Source organism: Dermacentor silvarum, chromosome 1, assembly GCF_013339745.2.
Source record: "Dermacentor silvarum isolate Dsil-2018 chromosome 1, BIME_Dsil_1.4, whole genome shotgun sequence".
Classification (NCBI taxonomy): Eukaryota; Metazoa; Arthropoda; class Arachnida; order Ixodida; family Ixodidae; genus Dermacentor; species Dermacentor silvarum.
In genome coordinates this window covers 182,496,790-182,515,871 of record NC_051154.1, presented here as the reverse complement: position 1 = coordinate 182,515,871, position 19,082 = coordinate 182,496,790, and the positions used below count along the sequence as shown (strand labels likewise).

Here is a 19,082-nt window from a genome sequence, read left to right as displayed (position 1 = left end):
TGCAAAATATAGGCACTGGGGGCGGGGGGAGTGCAACCAACTGCCCCCCCCCCCCCCACCCCCCGGTCGGAAGATCTCCCAGATGTAGTTTTTTCGAACTTGGCAGGTATGACTACTTTGAACATTCCTGTACAGTTTCAAGTGCCATATTTACCTGATTGACCTGCTCATGAAAAATTGACTGCAAATGGCATGCCATTAATAGTAGGTATGAAAATGAGGCAGTACTAGCCACATTATTGTGCTTAGAATTGAGCCTGCCCAGTATAAAGCATTTCCTTCACACCATGTGGGAAAAGTGTTGAATGTGGTGGTACCTCAGAGCAGTCTAGTGATCAGTATGAATGAACAGAGGACAGAGAACTGAGAGCTTTTCAGACAGACTCGTGACTAACAGATTGCCATATGCATTTGCAGCTGTTATTCCAGGGAGCAACCTGGCCTACATGTGCACCCAAGTCAAGATGTGTGTAGACGACGAGCAGAATAAGGCTCTCTGGGTTCCCTCTGGATCAATCTGACATTGGTTGGTGGCAGCTGTGGAGGCCACCCAAGCTGTGTTTTCCCTCCTCCTCTTCTCGGCAGCTCTGTGTTGGCAGCTCACCTGCCCTATGAACAAACTTGGAGATGCAGCAACTCTTACTTAATTTCACATGCCCTTTCCTACTCATGTACAGGGCACGTGTGTTTCTTGGGACGCCACCAACATTGCAGTTAGCCCTTGGCTCATCTTGTTAGACCGGTTGTGAAACACTGTACACTTGTTTATGTTTGCAGAGGCAGCCACTTGTGTTGTGGTCGTTGTAGAGAGTGTTCATAGGCTAATATATGCATAAATAGTATATATATATATATATGCACACACAATATATATATATATATATAAATATATTAAGGACGTACCTGTACAGGCATACACACTGGCATGCACCAGACAATTGCCATTTTCTCTCTATGTACTACATGCAGACGCACATACAAATACATGCAAACATACATAAAGACACACATATACTGCAATTATTGCATTAACCTGTTTCGCTCAAAAATGTCTTCTCAAGGGAGAAAATTTTGGATGCACTCTTACCTGTCTGGAAATGACCCAGGAAACTTTCCCTATGGCTCAAACAATTTTGATTTCTCACAGCAAACAAGAAAGATACACTGACTGAGGTTGCATTTCTTTCTGGATCCTCTTTGTACAAACTGGTCTCTTTGGAAATAAAAGATAGTTTTACGGACTTCCTTGGAAACTGTAACATTGTGATGTGCTGTTTGTATTATGTTTTTTTTTTTTGGGCTTTCCATTCTCATTCTTATGAAGGCTGTGACTGAATTTAATGGGACGATCTAGAAATTGAGTCCCAAAAGCTTTTTGCTAAACCGAAAACATTGTGCCCCATTGCATTTAAAGTTCTTTATAAAAGCTTTTTGAAATCCATTGATACATGGATCTTGAATTCTGTGTCAGTAGTATTCACTATGCAGAGTCAAAGGTAAACATTTGGCAGATATCTGCCTAGTTAGGGACAATTCAATTAAAGAGCAAAGAAAACTCCAACCAAAATTTATTTTAATTTTAAAACCCAACGTTTTGGAGCCTGACTGACTCCTCTAGGTGCGAGATGATGTGAAGCGTAGCAGTGCTTATATGCGTTTTTTTAATGCTTTGACAGGCGCAGACACTTTTCGCACTCCTTAGGAGTAAACAGCAGGAAGTGTTCCTGATGAACTGTTGATGTTAGTCGACCTCTTCCGAGGTTAGCAGTCGTCTGCATACATGCAGTGTGTATGCAGCAATGTATAGGCTCTTTGCTAAAACGAAAGGTAAACCTATAAAGATTTTGAGAGATGAGGACTAGTATTCGTGCTTGGAGATTCAAGGGCTTCAAAATATTTATCTTGTCTGGAGCAGAAGAGTCACTTAGTCCCAATGTCACGTTTTCAATGTGCAAGCTTTGTCGACTTAGTAACAGTGGTCTAACATTCCATGCTGACTGGTCACAGTGTTTGGTTGAGCAAGCATTTGTGCACTCACTCACGCACTCTCACAGGGACTCGTACTTTGTAACAATTCTTTTTCCTTTCTTGTTGCTTTTTGTCATTGGCTTGCACACTGCCACACCACTGTTACTGCTAGAATAGGCCACTTGGCATGAGAGATGGGGAAGAAAGAATAGAATTGGAGAAAAAGAATGCAGAAATGTGTGGCTTTAGTAATTAGTTAGTACTAAGAGTACGGTATGGTCTGTTTCGATCTTGAATCCATGATGCATGAATTGCTTTGGGATACTAACTACAGGTGTGTGCGTAATAGGGAAGCCTAAATGAATATAAAAATATTCTAATGAACTTGTTTGTACTATAATATCGAATATAGGATTAGTTTTGTTTCTAAACTAAAAAGAAACACTCTTGCAGGCAGAAGGGTAAAAAATGCTGGTCATCTACAACTTGCACCCTGTGTATAAATACATAAAAGGAATTGAATGTGCATCAAGGAACAGCATAAATGAGCAATAAGTGAAGGGTTGACAAGTCATGTAGTGATGACTATTATTACAGAACAAAGGGACTGAAGATGTTGAAGTGCACGCAAAAAATATGGTCAGTTATGCAAGGCATCTCGTGTAACTTGAACCAAAGTTTGAAGAATAAAGTTAGATAACAACGCATGGGGATAAGGACAAACAGAAGGAAGCTGACGATGCACTGACTTTCAAGCAAATTTTATTGCACGCATTACAATACAGCATTATAAAGGTGCGTGAAAGAGGAGAGGAGCTGGCAACCATGTGATCTAAAAAAAAAGAAGAGGCAGTACAAGCATTAAAAGAAGTACCAAAAATCAGAAAATGGGTGTCGTCATCTACATGAAAGAAACTGTCTTTCTATGGAGATAAGTGATACGAATGGCGCACTCGTGAACTATCGGTTGGCAGGCCATATTAGCCACCATAGCTGTCACAGGCGCATTCCAAAGCTGGCTGCTTGTCCACTCCAAAGTTCGTCTTATCTCTACAGTAGAACCTCGCCAATACATCCCTAGAAATATAGCCACCCAGTTAGAACTTCGCTGAAGCACAGTTCCCGTTATGCTAACACCATGCAGGCTGGTGCAGGGTAACTCGATCTAATTCATTTTTGTTTTGTGCCTTCTACCCAAAATGGAGGGAAAGAAAAATGGCACAAAACATAGTGTGGCACAAATGGTAAAACAGTGTGTTTAAATGGCAGCAGGCAACTTCTTTGTAACATATATACAGATCCAAAATTAAATATCTATTAGCGGCGAGAAATTGGAGTGGCGCCCTCTTTTGAGTGACGTCACGGCCAGGACGCAGCTCGCCTGCCGCGCACGCTCATTTGCTTCATGTATGCTCGGTGTATGGGTGCGTCAGCCATACTTCCTGAGGGATGTTTTGGCTGCTTTCTGCTGTCACGCCTAAAGTGCAGTCTCTTTTTTCGAAACTGCCTGAATCGTGAAAAATACTGCTTGGATATCGAAGCTATTTAGAGTTGCAGGGGTTACTGCTTTTGCAAAGCAGAGGTCCGCCGTGTCTGTTCATAAATATTGCGTAAAAATTAATTTCTGCAAATTCAGTATGGAAAATTTTAATAAAAAGCATTCTACATGGCTGTTAACACAACTGTGCTTCATGTATGTATAGCAATCACCTGAAAGAAAAATTTCTTGGTAAGATCAAGAGCCAAGCCATTACATGCCATGCAATGTTTCATAGTGGCCTGAAGTGGTCTTTATGAACAATATGGTTGGACACCTCCTGCGACGGAAGCAACCGACAATCGTTATGACGAGGTGCGCATTGTTTGCGAAATCCTTCCGTTCACTACAACTTCGAATTGAAACCATGTAGGAGACCTTTACAGCGCCAATTGGAATGGCTACAACATACTCGAGGCACTAGAGTGCAGCTTCGTCATGCAACTACCGTCTTCATGACGACGTCTTAAACAACAATGGTGTTTAATTATACGAACTGAGAACTATTCGCTGCGTCAGCCCATTAAAGACCCCCTCGTATACCAGCCTCATAAACAAGACACTACATATGCAGGCCTCATATGAATTCACTTGATTTTTGACCTCCTCCTGTGAATGCTGATATTTTCTATGTGTCCAGTACCATTAAAGAACAAAGCTGCAGCTTCTTGCTGGCTGCAGCCATATGGTCTAAAAAGCATATTTTGCCCAAAATGTTGCGCCAAGCAGCTGTGTCAGTTTCGCCAAGCAGATAGGTCAGAACAGTTCCTCAAGCAAAACAGAGCACTAAATTGTTGAACTGAGTAGAACGTGTAGCACTAAAAAGTGCATAAATATTGGTCCATGCCTTTTTGTGTGCAGCAAACAGCTTAAAACCTCTATTAGCTTTACTTAAAATTACCACGGCTTAAAGTTAACTGGTTAAGAATGGCCTAATTTTGAGAAGCAGTTGAAAAAGCAAACGGTACTGGCAGAATGTATGCTGATGTGTTGTTTAGTCGTGCTACTGCCGAACGTTTCGGTGAATAAATAGGAAATTTCTATATTTTGCTAATGAACAGCTCGTCGTGAGCAAACAATATTTAGCGGGTTAAAATCAAGGTAAATGTTGCAGAAGTCATATATAGCCAGCGTTTGTTACGTGACTGTTGCACCACGGCAAGTATGGTCGCTTAACTAGATTGTCCTATTGTATGTTTTTGCGCTTATGCTTTTTTTATCCATGTGAGCTACCGCTGCAGAGTAGAACTTTGCATGAAAAACCCACACCACTCTGGACTGACCGCCGTTGGCCAGCACTGTAACGTTGCCTATGAGAAATATATTGTCCAGAAAATAAGCTCTTTCAATAACTTTTGATGAACCACGACATTGCCAAAATATATTTGAGAGGACTGTCATAAGTGTACCAGCATAGGGAACGAGAGCGAACAAAGGGAAATGTTGCAGAAGGCGCCCGGACTGAGCCTGAACTGTAGCAGACAAGTGCAAATCCTTGGGCCGTATTCTGAAACGTTCGCCTAGGCAAAATCAGCGTGCGCGCTGATTGGCTGGTTGAGCAAAATTGAATGACGTCGGGCTCAACCACCCAATCAGCTCATCCAATTTTGCTAAAACAGCCAATCGGCGCACGCCTGAAAGTGAAAAAAGAAATTTCGCCTAGGCGAACGTTTCAGAATACGGCCCCTTGCCTCGACATCATGCGAGCGGCGCCGCTCTAGTTCGTTCTCGGGGCTAATGAAGCTTAGTATTGAAAGAAGCTTGGTTCAGGTTGCATATGATACATCCTGCAAACTAAAACATGGTTGAAAATGAGTAATCTACCATGAAATGAACAAAATGTAACTCTGCAGGCTTTGGAAGAAAGCATATCTCAAGCTTTGGAGATGCGGTAAAGCGAGGCAGCACAAATCGTTCGCTCCCTCCCCGCTGCTGGTGCTCATCACGCCAGCGTTGCGACAGCGAATGAGTGAATGCTCGCGGTAGTGATATCTCTTCATCTTCGCCTGTGCGCGTGGCACCATGCTTGTTAAGTTAATTAACCATCACAGATGTATGCCAATCTGACAACTGATACATCAAAGGCAGCGAAGCTGTTTAAGCGAGCTCTCAAACACACCCTTCATAAGTGCCAGGGGTCTGTTTGCTGACTCAAGTCATGGATCGAGCCAAATTCGGGGCTCCGACACACGTTGGTTACGTTGCGTTTACATGTGATATTGACCACGCTGTCGCACGCTGGCCTTCACCGCTGCATGAAAACTTTTGTAGAAGTCCCCTTAACAGCTTCGCTGTGAAATAAATAAAAAATGCATGCGGTTACTGAATGAGTACAGGAAAGGACGTGACTTTACAATGGCTTAAGGGTGCTGTTTTTGGGTACCTGTATACTTATAGGCGCGCGGAGATACAACGTGCATAAAGCAACCAGCCATATCGGCTCGCCCTTATACCTTGCACCTGCCATGGCACCTGCCGCAGATTACCTCCAAGGTACAGACCAGCTGCCTGAGCTCACGGAAATATATCTACTAGCAGACCTGAGCACACGGAACCGACAGATCAGTTTGAAAGGCACGCCACACCTGTAAATGACCGCCACTTGATGAAGTGCATATTCCATGCAGGCTATACTGCAATTACATCTACCAATATACAATGTGTTCCTTTATATGCGGAACTGTCATACCTAGGCCCCTGCCTGCAGGTAGGCTACGTATATGTGGCTGATGAATTAGGCGAACTGATAATATAGTGCCCTCCAGTACCACATTTTTGCACTAAATGCGCGGAATGCTCCTATTTTACGTGGAAGACGCACACACGGTCATTCCACGAGGCACCGGCGCTTAACCACAGTCTGTGTTTCGGCCCTTCACCCGCATTCTGCATTCTGCATTTTGGTATCGGTGTTGCACAGCTCAACTAATGCAGCAGTTTATGCTAACCTTGCACTGGTTAACAAAAAAAAAACTTAACGAGCACACTGCATCACACCCAATACACGACGCATTTTTTTTTTCCTTTGTGCAAGTCCAAAACAGTTAATTAACTAAACAAGCTATGCCACCAACTGACAGCGTGTTAGCATGATCGCCATGTTGCTTCACACCAGGGCTTAACGTCTCCCTTCACTGGAGGGGGGGCCCTCAGGTCCCCCCCCCCTCACCATATATGTGTGTATGAATATATATATATATCATCAGCCTATTTTTTGCCCGCTGCAGGACGAAGGCCTCTACCTGGGATCGCCAATTACCCCTGCCTTGCGCTAGCTGATTCCAATTTCTTCCTGAAATTTTCCTAATTTCATCACCCCATCTAGTTAGCTGCCGTCCTCGGCTGCGCTTCCTTCTCTTGGCACTCATTTTGTAATTCTAATGGGCCACCACATATCCACCCGACGTACTACATGGCCTGCCCAGCGCCATTTCTTTCTCTTAATGTCAACTAGAATATCCGCTATCCCTGTTTGCCCTCTGATCCACACCGCTCTCTTCCTGTCTATTGACGTTACGCCTAACATTTTTCATTCCATTGCTCTTTGTGCGGTCCTTGTTCTCGAGCTTCTTTGTTAACCTCCAAGTTTCTGTCCCACATGTTAGCACCGGCTAGAATGCAATGATTTTACGCTTTTCTTTTCACCGACAGTGGTAAGCTTCTAGTCAGGATTTGGCAATGCCTGCTGTATGCACTTCAACCCATTTTTATTCTTCGGTAAATTTCCTTCTCATGATCGGGGTCCCCTGTGAGTAATTGACCTAGATAAACGTACTCCTGTACAGACTCAAGAGGCTGAGTGGCAATCCTGAATTCTTGTTCTTTTGCCAGGCTGCTGAACATTATCTCTCTTCTGCATATTAATCTTCAACGCCACTCTACACTTTCTCAGTTAAGGTCCTCAATCATTTGTTGTAATTCATCCCCAGTGTTGCTGAACAAGACAGTGTCATATGCAAATTGAAGGTTGCTGAGATATTTGCCGTTGATCCTCACTTTTAAGCCTTCCCAGTTTAATGGCTTTAATACTTCTAAGCATACAGGGAATAGCATTGGAGAGATTGTGTCTCCTTGCCTGAGCCCTTTCTTGATAGGTAACTTTCTACTTATGGAGAACCAAGGTAGCTGTGGAATCTTTGTAGATTTTTGCCAAGATATTCATGTATCGGAATCAGAATTTATTATTAAAGGTTGGGACATATTACAAGTAGTATTTAGTATACAGAAGGAGGTCCCATAGTCAAAGACTGGTATGCCTCCTGTACTCCTCGATTACGCAATGCCTCTATTACTGCTGGTATCCCTACTGAATCAAATGCCTTTTCATGATCTATCAAAGCCATATAGAGAGGTTGATTGTATTCCGCAGATTTCTCGATTACTTGATTGATGACATGGATGTGATCCATTGTAGAATATCCCTTCCTCCTGAAGCCAACCTGTTCTCTTGGTTGACGGAAGTGTTGCCCTGACTCTGTTGAAAATTATCTTAGTGAATATTTTATACAATACTGAAAGCAAGCTAATGGGCCTGCAATACTTCAATTCTTTAACGTCTCCCTTCTTCTGGATTAGTATAATGTTAGCATTCTTCCAGTTCTCTGGTACACATGAAGTCATGAGGCAGTGCGTATAAAGTGTGGCAAGATTTTCAAGCAAAATGTCGCCTCCATCTTTGATTAAATCGACTGTTATTCTATCTTCTCCTGCCACTTTTCCGCGGGTCATCTCTTGCAAGGCCCTTCTAACTTTATCGCTAGTTATAGAATGAACCTCTGTATCCTGTTCATCACTATGAATGAAGGTAGCGTTACTCTGAGCACTGTACAGGTCTGTATAGAATTCTTCTGCTGCTTTTACTATATCGAAATTACTGATGATATAACCCTGCTTATCTTTCAGTGCATACATCTTGCCTTGTCCTATGCCAAGTTTTCATCTCACTAATTTCATGCTGCGTCCATATTTTACTGCTTCCTCAATTTTCTCCACATTATAATTTCGAATATCGCTTACTTTCTTCGTGTTGATCAGTTTTGACAGTTCAGCGAATTCTATCCGATCTCTTGAGCTGGACATTTTCACGCTTTGTCGTTGCTTTATTACCTAGGTCTTTTGTTACTTGCGAGAGTTTACCTACTGGTTGCCTTGGTGCCTTACCTCCCACTTCTATTGCTGCTTCTGAGATCAGCCTAGTTACGGTTTCATTCATTACCTCTACGTTGTCTTCATCTTCCTGTTCTAAAGCTGCATATTTGTTTGCAAGCACCAGCCTGAATTGGTCTGCTTTTGCCCTTTCACTAACCTATGGTCACTGCACTTTACCCTACCTAACACTTCTACATCCTGCACTATGCTTGGATCGGCAGAGAGTATGAAATCTATTTCATTCCTTGTTTCTCCATTGGGGCTTTTCCAGGTCCACTTCCTGTTGCTGCGCTTCCTGAAGAAGGTATTCATTATTCGGAACATATTCCTTTCCGCGAATTCTACCAACATCTCTCCTTTAGTGTTCCTAGAATATTGGGGGCGAGCTCCACCACTTGAAAAGCTGGCACCACCGTTGGTGTGACGTGATATGGGGGATCACGTGGACACAGCGCCCGCGTCGTCTGCTTCGGAAGCGCCGAAGCGAGCTGAAAACGAAAGTTTAGTCCCACCTGCGCTACGGTTCTCATTAAGTGGGGATGTTTTCCCGCTTCTTGTGTCTGCTTGACAACACTTGAAAGCACTATAATAGATAGTGGCTGCCTTTGAAGGCGTCCGACATGGTAGGCTATTGCTCGGTACCGCAGTGCTGTACGCGTATGCAACGAAGCCTGGTGTCAGCCTTCACACACACCCACAGGCCAAGAAGCTGCGTATAGCTTGGATTGCGAAACTTAGAACCGGCAAGCAGCTATTGGCTACAACTCCGGTGTGTAGCAGACACTTCCACGAGGAAGATTTCTGCTATGGCGTTGAGGCTGCGATGTTCGGTGAGTAGCAGAAAGCGCACACTGCCCACGAAACACACAGGCAGCTATTTGATGTCTAAAAGATGTCTTGAACGGATAATTCGAAAGTATAATAGCTGTACTGGTCAAGACATTTTCTAGCCGTGGACGTCTAAAGGTACTTCAGCAAGTTCTGCTAATGTTACGCTAAAAGTTGGCTAATAAACATCCCGACCAGAACAACTTCAAGAATTGTATTAGACTTTCCCAAAATTTTGTAATAATTAAATTATAACAGAATTCTGGGGACGTCTAACAAAATTCTTAATTAGGCTATAAAAGCCTGCATATTGTTTCCGAAGCCATAACGTATAATGGCTTCCGAAACAATATGCAGGCTTTTATAGCTGTCTTTAAAGCAGCATTTATAGATTGTCATCCTACAGTGATGTGGCAAGCAAAATTAATGGCCACTTCTTCAGCATACCATGCATCCGTATGCTAGCTTCATAGCACATGTTACTATATAGAACGGAAAAATAAATTGAAGCATTACATTATATTATTTATAATTACTTGCATAAAATTGTTTAACATATATATCAAATGTGCAATACACACCCAAAGGAAATGTACATAACAACATGCAGAAAAGAATTACCTGACTGTGTGAGATAGCGGCTTTATTGACTAATAAATTAAAGGACATGCAGAATGATTTTACATTTTTTATTACAGTGGAAAAGGTTACCACATAAAATAAGACGTAGCTGCAGTAACCACAACAATCCAGGTCCCTTCCCTCTTGGATACCACTAGCTGCCCACAGAAGCTTGCTCTGTAATACAACAGTGAAGAAAAAAGTGAGAAAGCCACACTTGATTTACAATAAAGATGTGCAATTCGGTATTTCAAATAGCAACATATGTGCCTTTGTTTTACCTCGGTCACATTTACTTTATAAATTTAAGCAATACTTTCTCTCAAAATCTTATGCTGTATGATGACGTTCAGAAATATGTTGTAGATATGATATGAAAAAGCTACTGTAGAGTGAAATTAAACTGGAAAATGGTTTTGTCCACACAAGACTTGCAGTAGGTTATTATAGCAGTTAGATGGTTTGCAAACAAATCTCTTACAACAGTATGCTACTTTTATTTTTGTGGTGTTGGTGGGTTGTAGCAACAGGTGGGCTTAGCCTGACAATCAAGGCCGGCAACTGCTCCTTCCGAGTGTCTCTTACAATATCGCTGCGGTATTGTACCACATGTCAATAAAACCATTCTCTTCCTAAAGGGGCCCTAAAACTTAACTAATCATAGAATGGCTTCACTATTAATTAAAGTACGTCGTCTCATGAATCTCATGCCGCAAAGAGTTTTACAATCCTCCAACTATAAGTGAAGCTACCACAAGATTGCAAGACTATTTTTCTGCCTGCTAGCGTGCTGGAAGCTACACAAAGGAGAAGCCAAAAGAGCAAATCCCCGGTATACTACGCAATGCATCACGCCGCTGCCATCTTAAAGACCACGCGCAGCTAGAATTTCTGTAATCATTCAACAAATTATGTGAAACTCCAGCTTTACCTACCAGATCACAAAAGAACGTTCTGCTACATACCGTGCATGCAAATATATTGGAGTCTAAACTTCGCGCCAGCACGGGCCCGCCAAAACAAAAGTGGCGTGCAAGTTGTAGCAGGTAAACGTATACGTACCGTAAGGAACTGCACCGTATCAGCAGGCGCTGGTCAAGGCTTGAACGTGAGCAAAAGACTTGGGAAGAGAACCACGAGGGCACTGGCTAGCGAACGCTTGCGAGCATGAGCACGGCCCTTTGAATCGCTCGCGGAAACTTCAGCGTGCCCCCCTGGTGCGGTCCAAGAGCAGATAGCAGTTCGCTCAAACGGAGCGCACGTTTGCGACCGCGCGCGGCCAGATCTGTCGGTGACGACCTGGTATCACAATTCCGGCTTCTTCACCGCTTGTTCACGCAAAGGGAAAGGAAGGCACGGCTCTGATAAGGACGCGGAACCGGCGCGCACGTACGTATGCGCCCGGCCGCTTTCTTTTTCTTTTTTTTTTTCTAAACTTTGACTGTCGTGACACACTCATCGAGGAATCAACCCCGCAGGGCTTTTTCTGCTTGTTCACCCAAAGGGGGAAAGCAGCGAAAGGCTATATGATGCGACGTTAACGGATTGCATATGACTTGTTAAAGTCGCACGGAATGTAACGCTGCGCGTTGGGCACGCTCATGTTAAATTTTTTTCTCTTTCACGCGCACGCCCAAGCATGTCGCACATTTTCCGACAAAAGCATCTAAAAAAGTTCTTGAGTTATACACTCTCAAGACGTTCACCAAAGTACACGCCGGGGACGCCAGAGGTGGGCTGTTACCACAGCTGAAACACAATAGCATATCTGATTAACCGTACTTCCTGGTATACATAATGTTTCCAAGAACATCTCTTTAACGTCTTCGCGTAGACCAAGACGTCTATAGCCGTTTTTAGCCGTTCCGAGAAGTTTTCAAGACGTTTTGTGTTTAGTGGGTGATAAGCTCGCCCACGCGCGCTGCAATAGACAGTTTTAGCAGCGCGTTGCTTACGCTCCGCTCTGCTAACGTTTCACGCACACCGCTGGCTGCATGAACTGCGTTGATTTGGCTTGTTTGACAAGCGCGTCTGTCAGAGCATCTGTCTGGTAGCGCATCTGTCAGAGCATCTGTCTGGTAGGCCACGCGCGCTCAGCGCGGCTGTAAAACGGCAAAGCAACCAGTAGACGCACCCTAACGCTCCGCTCAAATGGCTTCGTAGCGGACCGTGGGCAGCGTTCTTCGTTCCGCTGCCGATATGAGCGTTGTGCGCACGCGCATTAGCGTTTCCGCTAGCGTTCCGCTGAGCGGCTCTGCGCGAATCGTTCGGACACGACGGTCTGAGCGGATCGGACCGTGAACGCTCTGCTATAACTGTCTAATGTCATGAAAATTTGGTCTATGAACTTGTTGATGCTAGATGCTGGCAAGTTCACCTGAATGGTAAGGGAACGGTAAGAAACACATTTAAAAAAGGCATGGCATATGCTCATGTTTGTGTTAGCACCAAACAATGATCGAATGTACTGGATTAACAAAAAGAAGCAGCGGGAAATTCCTTGCTGAGAAGAACGATAAACATACAGTCCGACGCAACCTGAGAAATCGTCTAAGAGTTTTGAAGAAAAAATAAGGAGATTGAATCCTCGCGATGGCACATCACGAGCGTCGAAGTCTCTATAGTTATAACGAAATTATTTTTGAACAGCTCTAAAAGCGTCCACACCAGAATGATTGCTTGTGCACTGTCAAATGTTCATTTGCTGCGGCCTAAAGCTCACGGCATGGTGCGAAAACGCGCTCGCAACGAAAGCGAAACATTGTGCGCGGACATCCATGCCGACGTGCATTCGGTCGCTGCGAACCCGTGCGATCGCTGCATTGAGGCGTCATTCTGTTATGCTCCATTTGGTTATACAGACAGCAAACTATAAGGACATTTTTCACATAGTCTGCTCTCAGCGATTGCCTACCTTTCCTGCAAGAAGCTGGTTCGAGGGACTTCACCAAGGCGACCGCGCGCAATGTGCGTTCACCGTTTGTATTCGGTAAAGAAATAGCGCCTGTATGCGCTTTCTGTTTGCCCAAGATTATTATTTTGACAGCAAGAAACGTCCCTCGTTTGAAGAATACTTAAAGAAATGGCCAGGAGGGCTCCCGAGTTTTTTTTTTTTTTAATTGCGCGCCGACAGTCAAGCCTATGAGGAGCGTGCCGCGTTATCCCTCATACTATACGCAAGCGAGCGCCCGCGGCCGAGAAAATCATCCCCAGCCACGTTTAGGTATGCCACACCATTCTATCATTAATGTTGCTCATACCTTGTCTTGCATTCTTGGCAAAGCTATTCCTCGGAATATTGAGAATGACAATCCACAAACAAATGCCATGAAACAAAACACCCACAGCGCATGCCTTTTGTGTTAAATCTTCTCAGACTGAAATATTAAAAGTGCGAAACAAATACCGAAACCTGAAAATGATGTAATTTCTTTGGTGCGGTTGTGCACTATCTCCGGGATCGGCCCACGCAAGAGGCCGCGTTTCCACCAGAAAGCTCGCGCACGTGCATAGCGTTCGCCGCCAGTGTTTGCCAGTACGGTTGCATAAGCTGCAGTCGTCGGGAACCATGAGTAGCAGTCAGGGATCTTTGAATGCTTTCGCGTTCCACTCTTAAAAGCGAAGCTTGAGCGTCCTCGCACTTTTTTTTTTCACTCCATGCCTGAAAATGTTGTGGATTGGAGGAGAATTCGAACTTATGACCTTCAGATAACACGCCACACTCTACTAAATTACGCAATTTCAAATTATTCAGATTGTTTAATTGGGCCTTAAGCATACAGGCCTGGGGATCTAGCTGTGAGGAACAGCATGTGGAGGAGGCAGGATTACTTTCAGCTATCTGGGGTTCCTTTAACGTATACGCCATAATCTCCGCACACCGAGGTTATCGCAATCCGACCCTGTGTTAATTGAACCCATGGACAACCTTGTGCTCATCACCACAACGCCGCAATCGCTGTGCCACTGCGCCGAGTCGACAGATGGAAAATTCAAGCAGAAAACCGGATGCTCGATTCGGTTCCGCATCGGATTGTGGTTCTTGCATGATTTTGAGCAATGGTACCTTCTTCTTTCTGGAGTTTTACGTGCCAAAGCCAGTTCTGATTATGAGACACGCCGTAGTGGAGGGCTCCGGATTAATTTTGACCACCTGGGGTTCTTTAACGTGCACTACAACGCAAGCACACGGGCGTTCTTGCATTTCGCCTCCATCGAAATGCGGCCGCCGCGGCCGGGATCCGATCCCGCAACCTCGTGCTCAGCAGCGCAACGCCTTAACTGACTGAGCTACCGCGGCGGGTAGCAATGGTACCTAATGTTGAATGGTACCTAGTGTTGAATGGTACCTAATTGTTCGGTATAGTACCTAATTGTTCGGTATTGTCTCATTTGAACGTTGTGTAATCGTTGCGTGATGATTGACGGAAAATATCGCCAGGGAACCTCAACGTTGTACATCGGAAAGCGTTCGAATTTCCATTAAAAAAGCGTGGAGTATATACGTGCATGAAGAGACAGGCATGTGTTAGATTTAATGTTCATCCTCGTGCGAAGTGCACCGTATACGGCCGATATCGCGGACACATATCCCAGCTAGCACAAAAGCGATAGAAAACTGCTTCCATACCGATTCGCCAAGACTAAATGAACGTCTGAAAGACGCACTAAAAAATCCGTGCAGTCCGTTTAGAAGGCGATAAACGGTCGTATATCGTTGCTAATGTCCGGCGGATATGACTATTGCAAGAAGTTCTAGAATCCTGCTTAAAGTAGTTTCGAAAAATCCCGTCTTGAAATGGGATTTTGTAAGACCATTAAAAGCATTTAAAAATACAGATTGAATCCTGCTTCAATCGGGATTTTGATATCCGTTTTCTTTCACCCTCCCCTCTAGCACCCCCCTCGTCTCCCTTTCCTCCCCTCTCCCCTTGCCCCTGCGGCGTTTCGCCAGCCGGCGGCCTGCAGGTTTGCGTTGTGCAATACACGAAACACATACAGTAATAACATTTTTTTATTGCAAAAAGTAAACACGACGACTAGACAAGCTAGCGATCAACATTAAATGTGAGTGCCGCCGAGTAACGTCCATTACAGGTATCGAGCTTCATAAACCTGGTTTCGAACAGGCTGCTGGGCTGTAGCTCCTTACTTCAGCAGGTCTTCTTACTGCAAAAACATTAGGCATGTGTAAAACGCATGTTAACTGAAGCACACTTTTCTTAGTGAACGTTTAGTTTTTTCAATGTCTTGGCAATAAGCACTGAAATATATCTTGGCAATGGGCAGCACTACAATATATTATATATTGGTCCCAGCACACAGTTTTCGAGCATTCCACCTTCATTAACATGGTTCTAACATTAACAGATCACAAGTGAAATTCTCTTCTGTTGCCTTGAAGACATACTTTACATCTAACTGAAGGTGTTGCATGTACAATAGCCAACCAGTGTAAGTGTCGGCTGTTTTGCTAGCTTTCAGGAGGCTGTTGTGTTGACTAGCTGGCGACTGGTAGATGACAGCAGCCTCCTAAACATGTGCGAAGTAGGTATCAATTAGCATTCAAAGAAAGGAATAAATGCATTTCTGATAATGTTGTACGAGAAAATAGATAGGTAAGTGCGGCTCTGCAAAGGCACAGCTTCAGTGTGACAGCATTGTTGCACCACCCCAATTTTATTTGCCACAGATCACATAGCCAATTCAGAAATGGCGAAGGCTTGAGCATATACCTCAATACCCCAGCCTATCAAACACATCGCATACTTCAGATTGAGCAAATATATTGCGATTCCTTAAAAAATAAAAGACAGCAGACGAGTGCAACCTTGAGTAACTGCGACCATTTGCAGCACGGCTGCTTCAAGCGGATACAGTAAGAACTTCAGTTGCTGGTAATTAAAGCATTAAAATGTTGCACGCCTATGACTTGCCTGCTTGAAACCCTCCACACAATAACATTACCAAGCACTTGTAAAGAATTTTTTTAGAAAAAGAGTGAGTCATCCACACATTTCACTTGGTGAGAACATAAGCCGTAATTTTCCACCCAGTTTCACTAACTTTGACCTTGGTGACATTTATAGTTACGCAAGCCAATGGGTTAACCTCGTGCAGTTTATAAAACAGTTATGCGCTCTAGAGTGCTTGCATATGCAATTTATTGCTTAAACCGAAATGAACCCACACACAGCGCGCGGCGACGATTTCATCGCCGTTGTACTTTATAGGGAATATCACGGCGACGACTACGACGGCGGCAAAAATGAGCTTGGAGTGTCCATACAATTGCTATAGCAATAAGAGAAATAGAACCGCGGCGGAAATTTCTCTCTCTCTCAGATGGCAAGGTCGCCGTTTCTTGGTCGCGCCGTAACACGCGTGTACGAGTCGATGTCCAAGCCAACGCTTCGGCTGCGACGCAGAGTGAAGCAACGACGGAGCCCCACTCCGGCCAACGAAACCGCCCACAACCGGCCAACGCTCGCTTCAACGGCGGGAAACGAAAGGGAGAGGGCTAAGCTGGCGCCGGGCAGGCGGGAGCGGCGGCGGGCGTGCGCGGAGACAGTCGAAGGTGGGGGTGCTACGACGGATTTGAGAGGGAGGGTGAGGGGAGCCAACGAAGCGACCGAAGCTGAGCCGTGCTCCCTCAAGGGCTGCAGAAGATAGCGCCAACCTTTCCCTTTCCCAACGAACCACTTACTACTACACCGCTGTCGAAGCCGCTTTTCTGCCGCCCTCCTCTCGACGTGTCCGCGCGCGCCCGGCGCCGCCGCCCGCTCCCCGAAGCTTCGTTTTCTGCCATTATCGCGAAGCGAGCGTTGGCCGACATGGGCAGTCTCGTGGCCCTCGCTCTACATCTGCTTGCGCGCCATGACATATAACGACTCGCACCGTTCGTACGTCGTGCTACGGTGCACGAATTCTTCAGAAATAAGTCCTTCCTTTAATTCGCACAAACTTTCGGGCTCCTTCGAGTTCGAATTATCGAGATTTGACATGTATATGTGCCACGCTAAAAATTTAATTCGTACGACTTTAATATGAAATAACAGTTACCTGGGTTCTTGGAGTTCAGGAGTTTCGTGGTGGCCTTTTGGGCGGCTGCGTTTTCCTCTGCCCCTTTCGGCACCTGTAGAGGGTACATGATTGGTGTCTTCACCCTCACGCGCTTTCTCTTTGCACGTAGGTATGTGCCTGCATAGCAAGTTACAAAAAAAAAAAAAAAAAAAGAAAAACTCTAGTGACTATTACAACAGTATATAGGAATTTTTTTCTTTTTTAACAGAATTGAGTTACTGCACATACCTTTACAAAAAAAAAAGAACGCCAGTGCGACCTCAAAATTTATTTGCTGCATGACTGAAGCCAAAAAATGTTAAGTATCGTAAAAAGAAGATGCTGTAAATAGCTGCACGGTCTGATTATGTTACAAAAAACAAGGCAACAGTGCACTACATACAGGGTGTTTCATTTAACTTTAGCCAAACTTAAAAAATATGCAAGTGCCACGTACCTGGACAGAACCAAGGTAATGTTGGCGATACTCAGATTATTTTTAGTTAGATAACTTGTTCTAATTAACTATTCAATTATTATAGTTAGATGAAAAGTGTAAATGAGAAGACTGTAAAGCAACATGAGAAACCCCCGATACCGCTTTCTGTTGCTCAATACCTGCTACATAAAGTGCTTTTTCAACTGTGACAGATGCCCGCCAATACACGCAAACTGCCTCGAGCGGCCAGTCGTTCGGCAGTTTTGCGTGTATTCGCGGGCATCTTTCACGCTCGGAAAAACACACGAGTGATCTTGCACAAGAGCGTCGACAGAAGAATACCGAGGCTACGCGAAGATTGTAGCACGTCTCATCATTCCGCGCAAAACGGGAATGTCATCGTCATCCTAACGATCACCAGTCAACGAAACGTCACAGAGGTAATTTTAGACAGCTTTGGCAAACCTGAATACGCTCACAATAAAAGAAACATACGCAGACGTAAACATGCCTCTTAAAAATATTAGAGATTCCAATTAAAATCAAGGCGCTTTCATTCTAGAACTTCATTACCGCCTAAAACTCCCGCCTAAAGCTCCCGCCTGAAAAGCGCTGTAAATAATTAAACACGACAGGTGTCAAAATGGCAGTGACTACTCACGTGAGTAAAGACGATGTGGAAGGCAGTCTGGCGCTCCGCAGTTCATGAACGAACACGCGTCAGGAACTTATCGGCTGGTCCTGACAAAAATAACGGTGAATGTAACTACGGGTTCAAAAGTTTACGCAATCTGTAGGGAAGCTGCGCGAGGGACTCAGTCCGCTCGGCTGCTCAGACTGCGTCGGCGCAAGCGATGACGGCGATGAGGCGTCACGCCACTCCTCGCTTTGTCAGGTAGCCGCTATGATACGTCGCGGCGCTGCATTCTCTTGCGACACACGCTGCTGCAATGCAGAAAAATACTCAGTGTGGCTTCGTACTCGGTACCTGAAGCACAGAAATGCTAGCTAATTTAACTAAGAAAATACAAAATGCGGCTGCTACCACAATGCTAGCGCCACCTTATAAACATAATTTGAAATAACAAAAGTTGAACTTTTTAATGCTTTATTCTTGGCACTTTGCGGTAGGTAGGTAGATTCCTAACTCGCTTTAATAATACAAACAAGTGATGTGCAACCTGTAATGGAATCGAACCTCTGCCGTGGAGCACAGCAGCCGGTGCTCTAGCATCTAGACTACGGTGTCTTTTTCTTCCTTTCAGTCAAAGTGAAACACGTTAACCATTCAGACAAAAGGAAAACTGCGACAAACAATATCAAAACATTTTACAGTTTGAACCGTCAGTCCAGCTTGGCTGACATTGTAGTTTAATATTCTCTGAGCATTGTCAAGGGATCTACCTTCGACAGCCACTCATGCAGAAACACAGCAATCATGCGTTCTCAATTTTCCTTCAAAGAAAAATGGCAATATTC

The 19,082-nt window shown here is 44.4% G+C and overlaps 1 protein-coding gene and 1 long non-coding RNA gene across 2 annotated transcripts in view; one reads left to right on the top strand and one right to left on the bottom strand.

The window, feature by feature from the left end:
• LOC119436498 (disks large homolog 5-like) overlaps nucleotides 1-1,239 on the top strand; it is a 123,146-nt gene extending 121,907 nt beyond the window's left edge. Inside the window, exon 26 of the mRNA XM_037703358.2 lies at nucleotides 418-1,239. Within this exon, the coding sequence (XP_037559286.1) occupies nucleotides 418-521 (104 nt within the window). The 3' untranslated portion in view covers nucleotides 522-1,239. The remainder of the gene's footprint in view (nucleotides 1-417) is intronic.
• A 13,871-nt stretch (nucleotides 1,240-15,110) lies between these two features.
• Nucleotides 15,111-18,416, bottom strand: LOC125941305 (uncharacterized). Its single transcript, XR_007464191.1, has 3 exons — nucleotides 18,265-18,416; nucleotides 17,165-17,302; nucleotides 15,111-15,271 (listed from the first exon to the last, which is right to left on the bottom strand). It is a non-coding gene; the product is annotated as an uncharacterized LOC125941305 (long non-coding RNA).
• Between the last annotated feature and the right edge of the window lie 666 nt (nucleotides 18,417-19,082).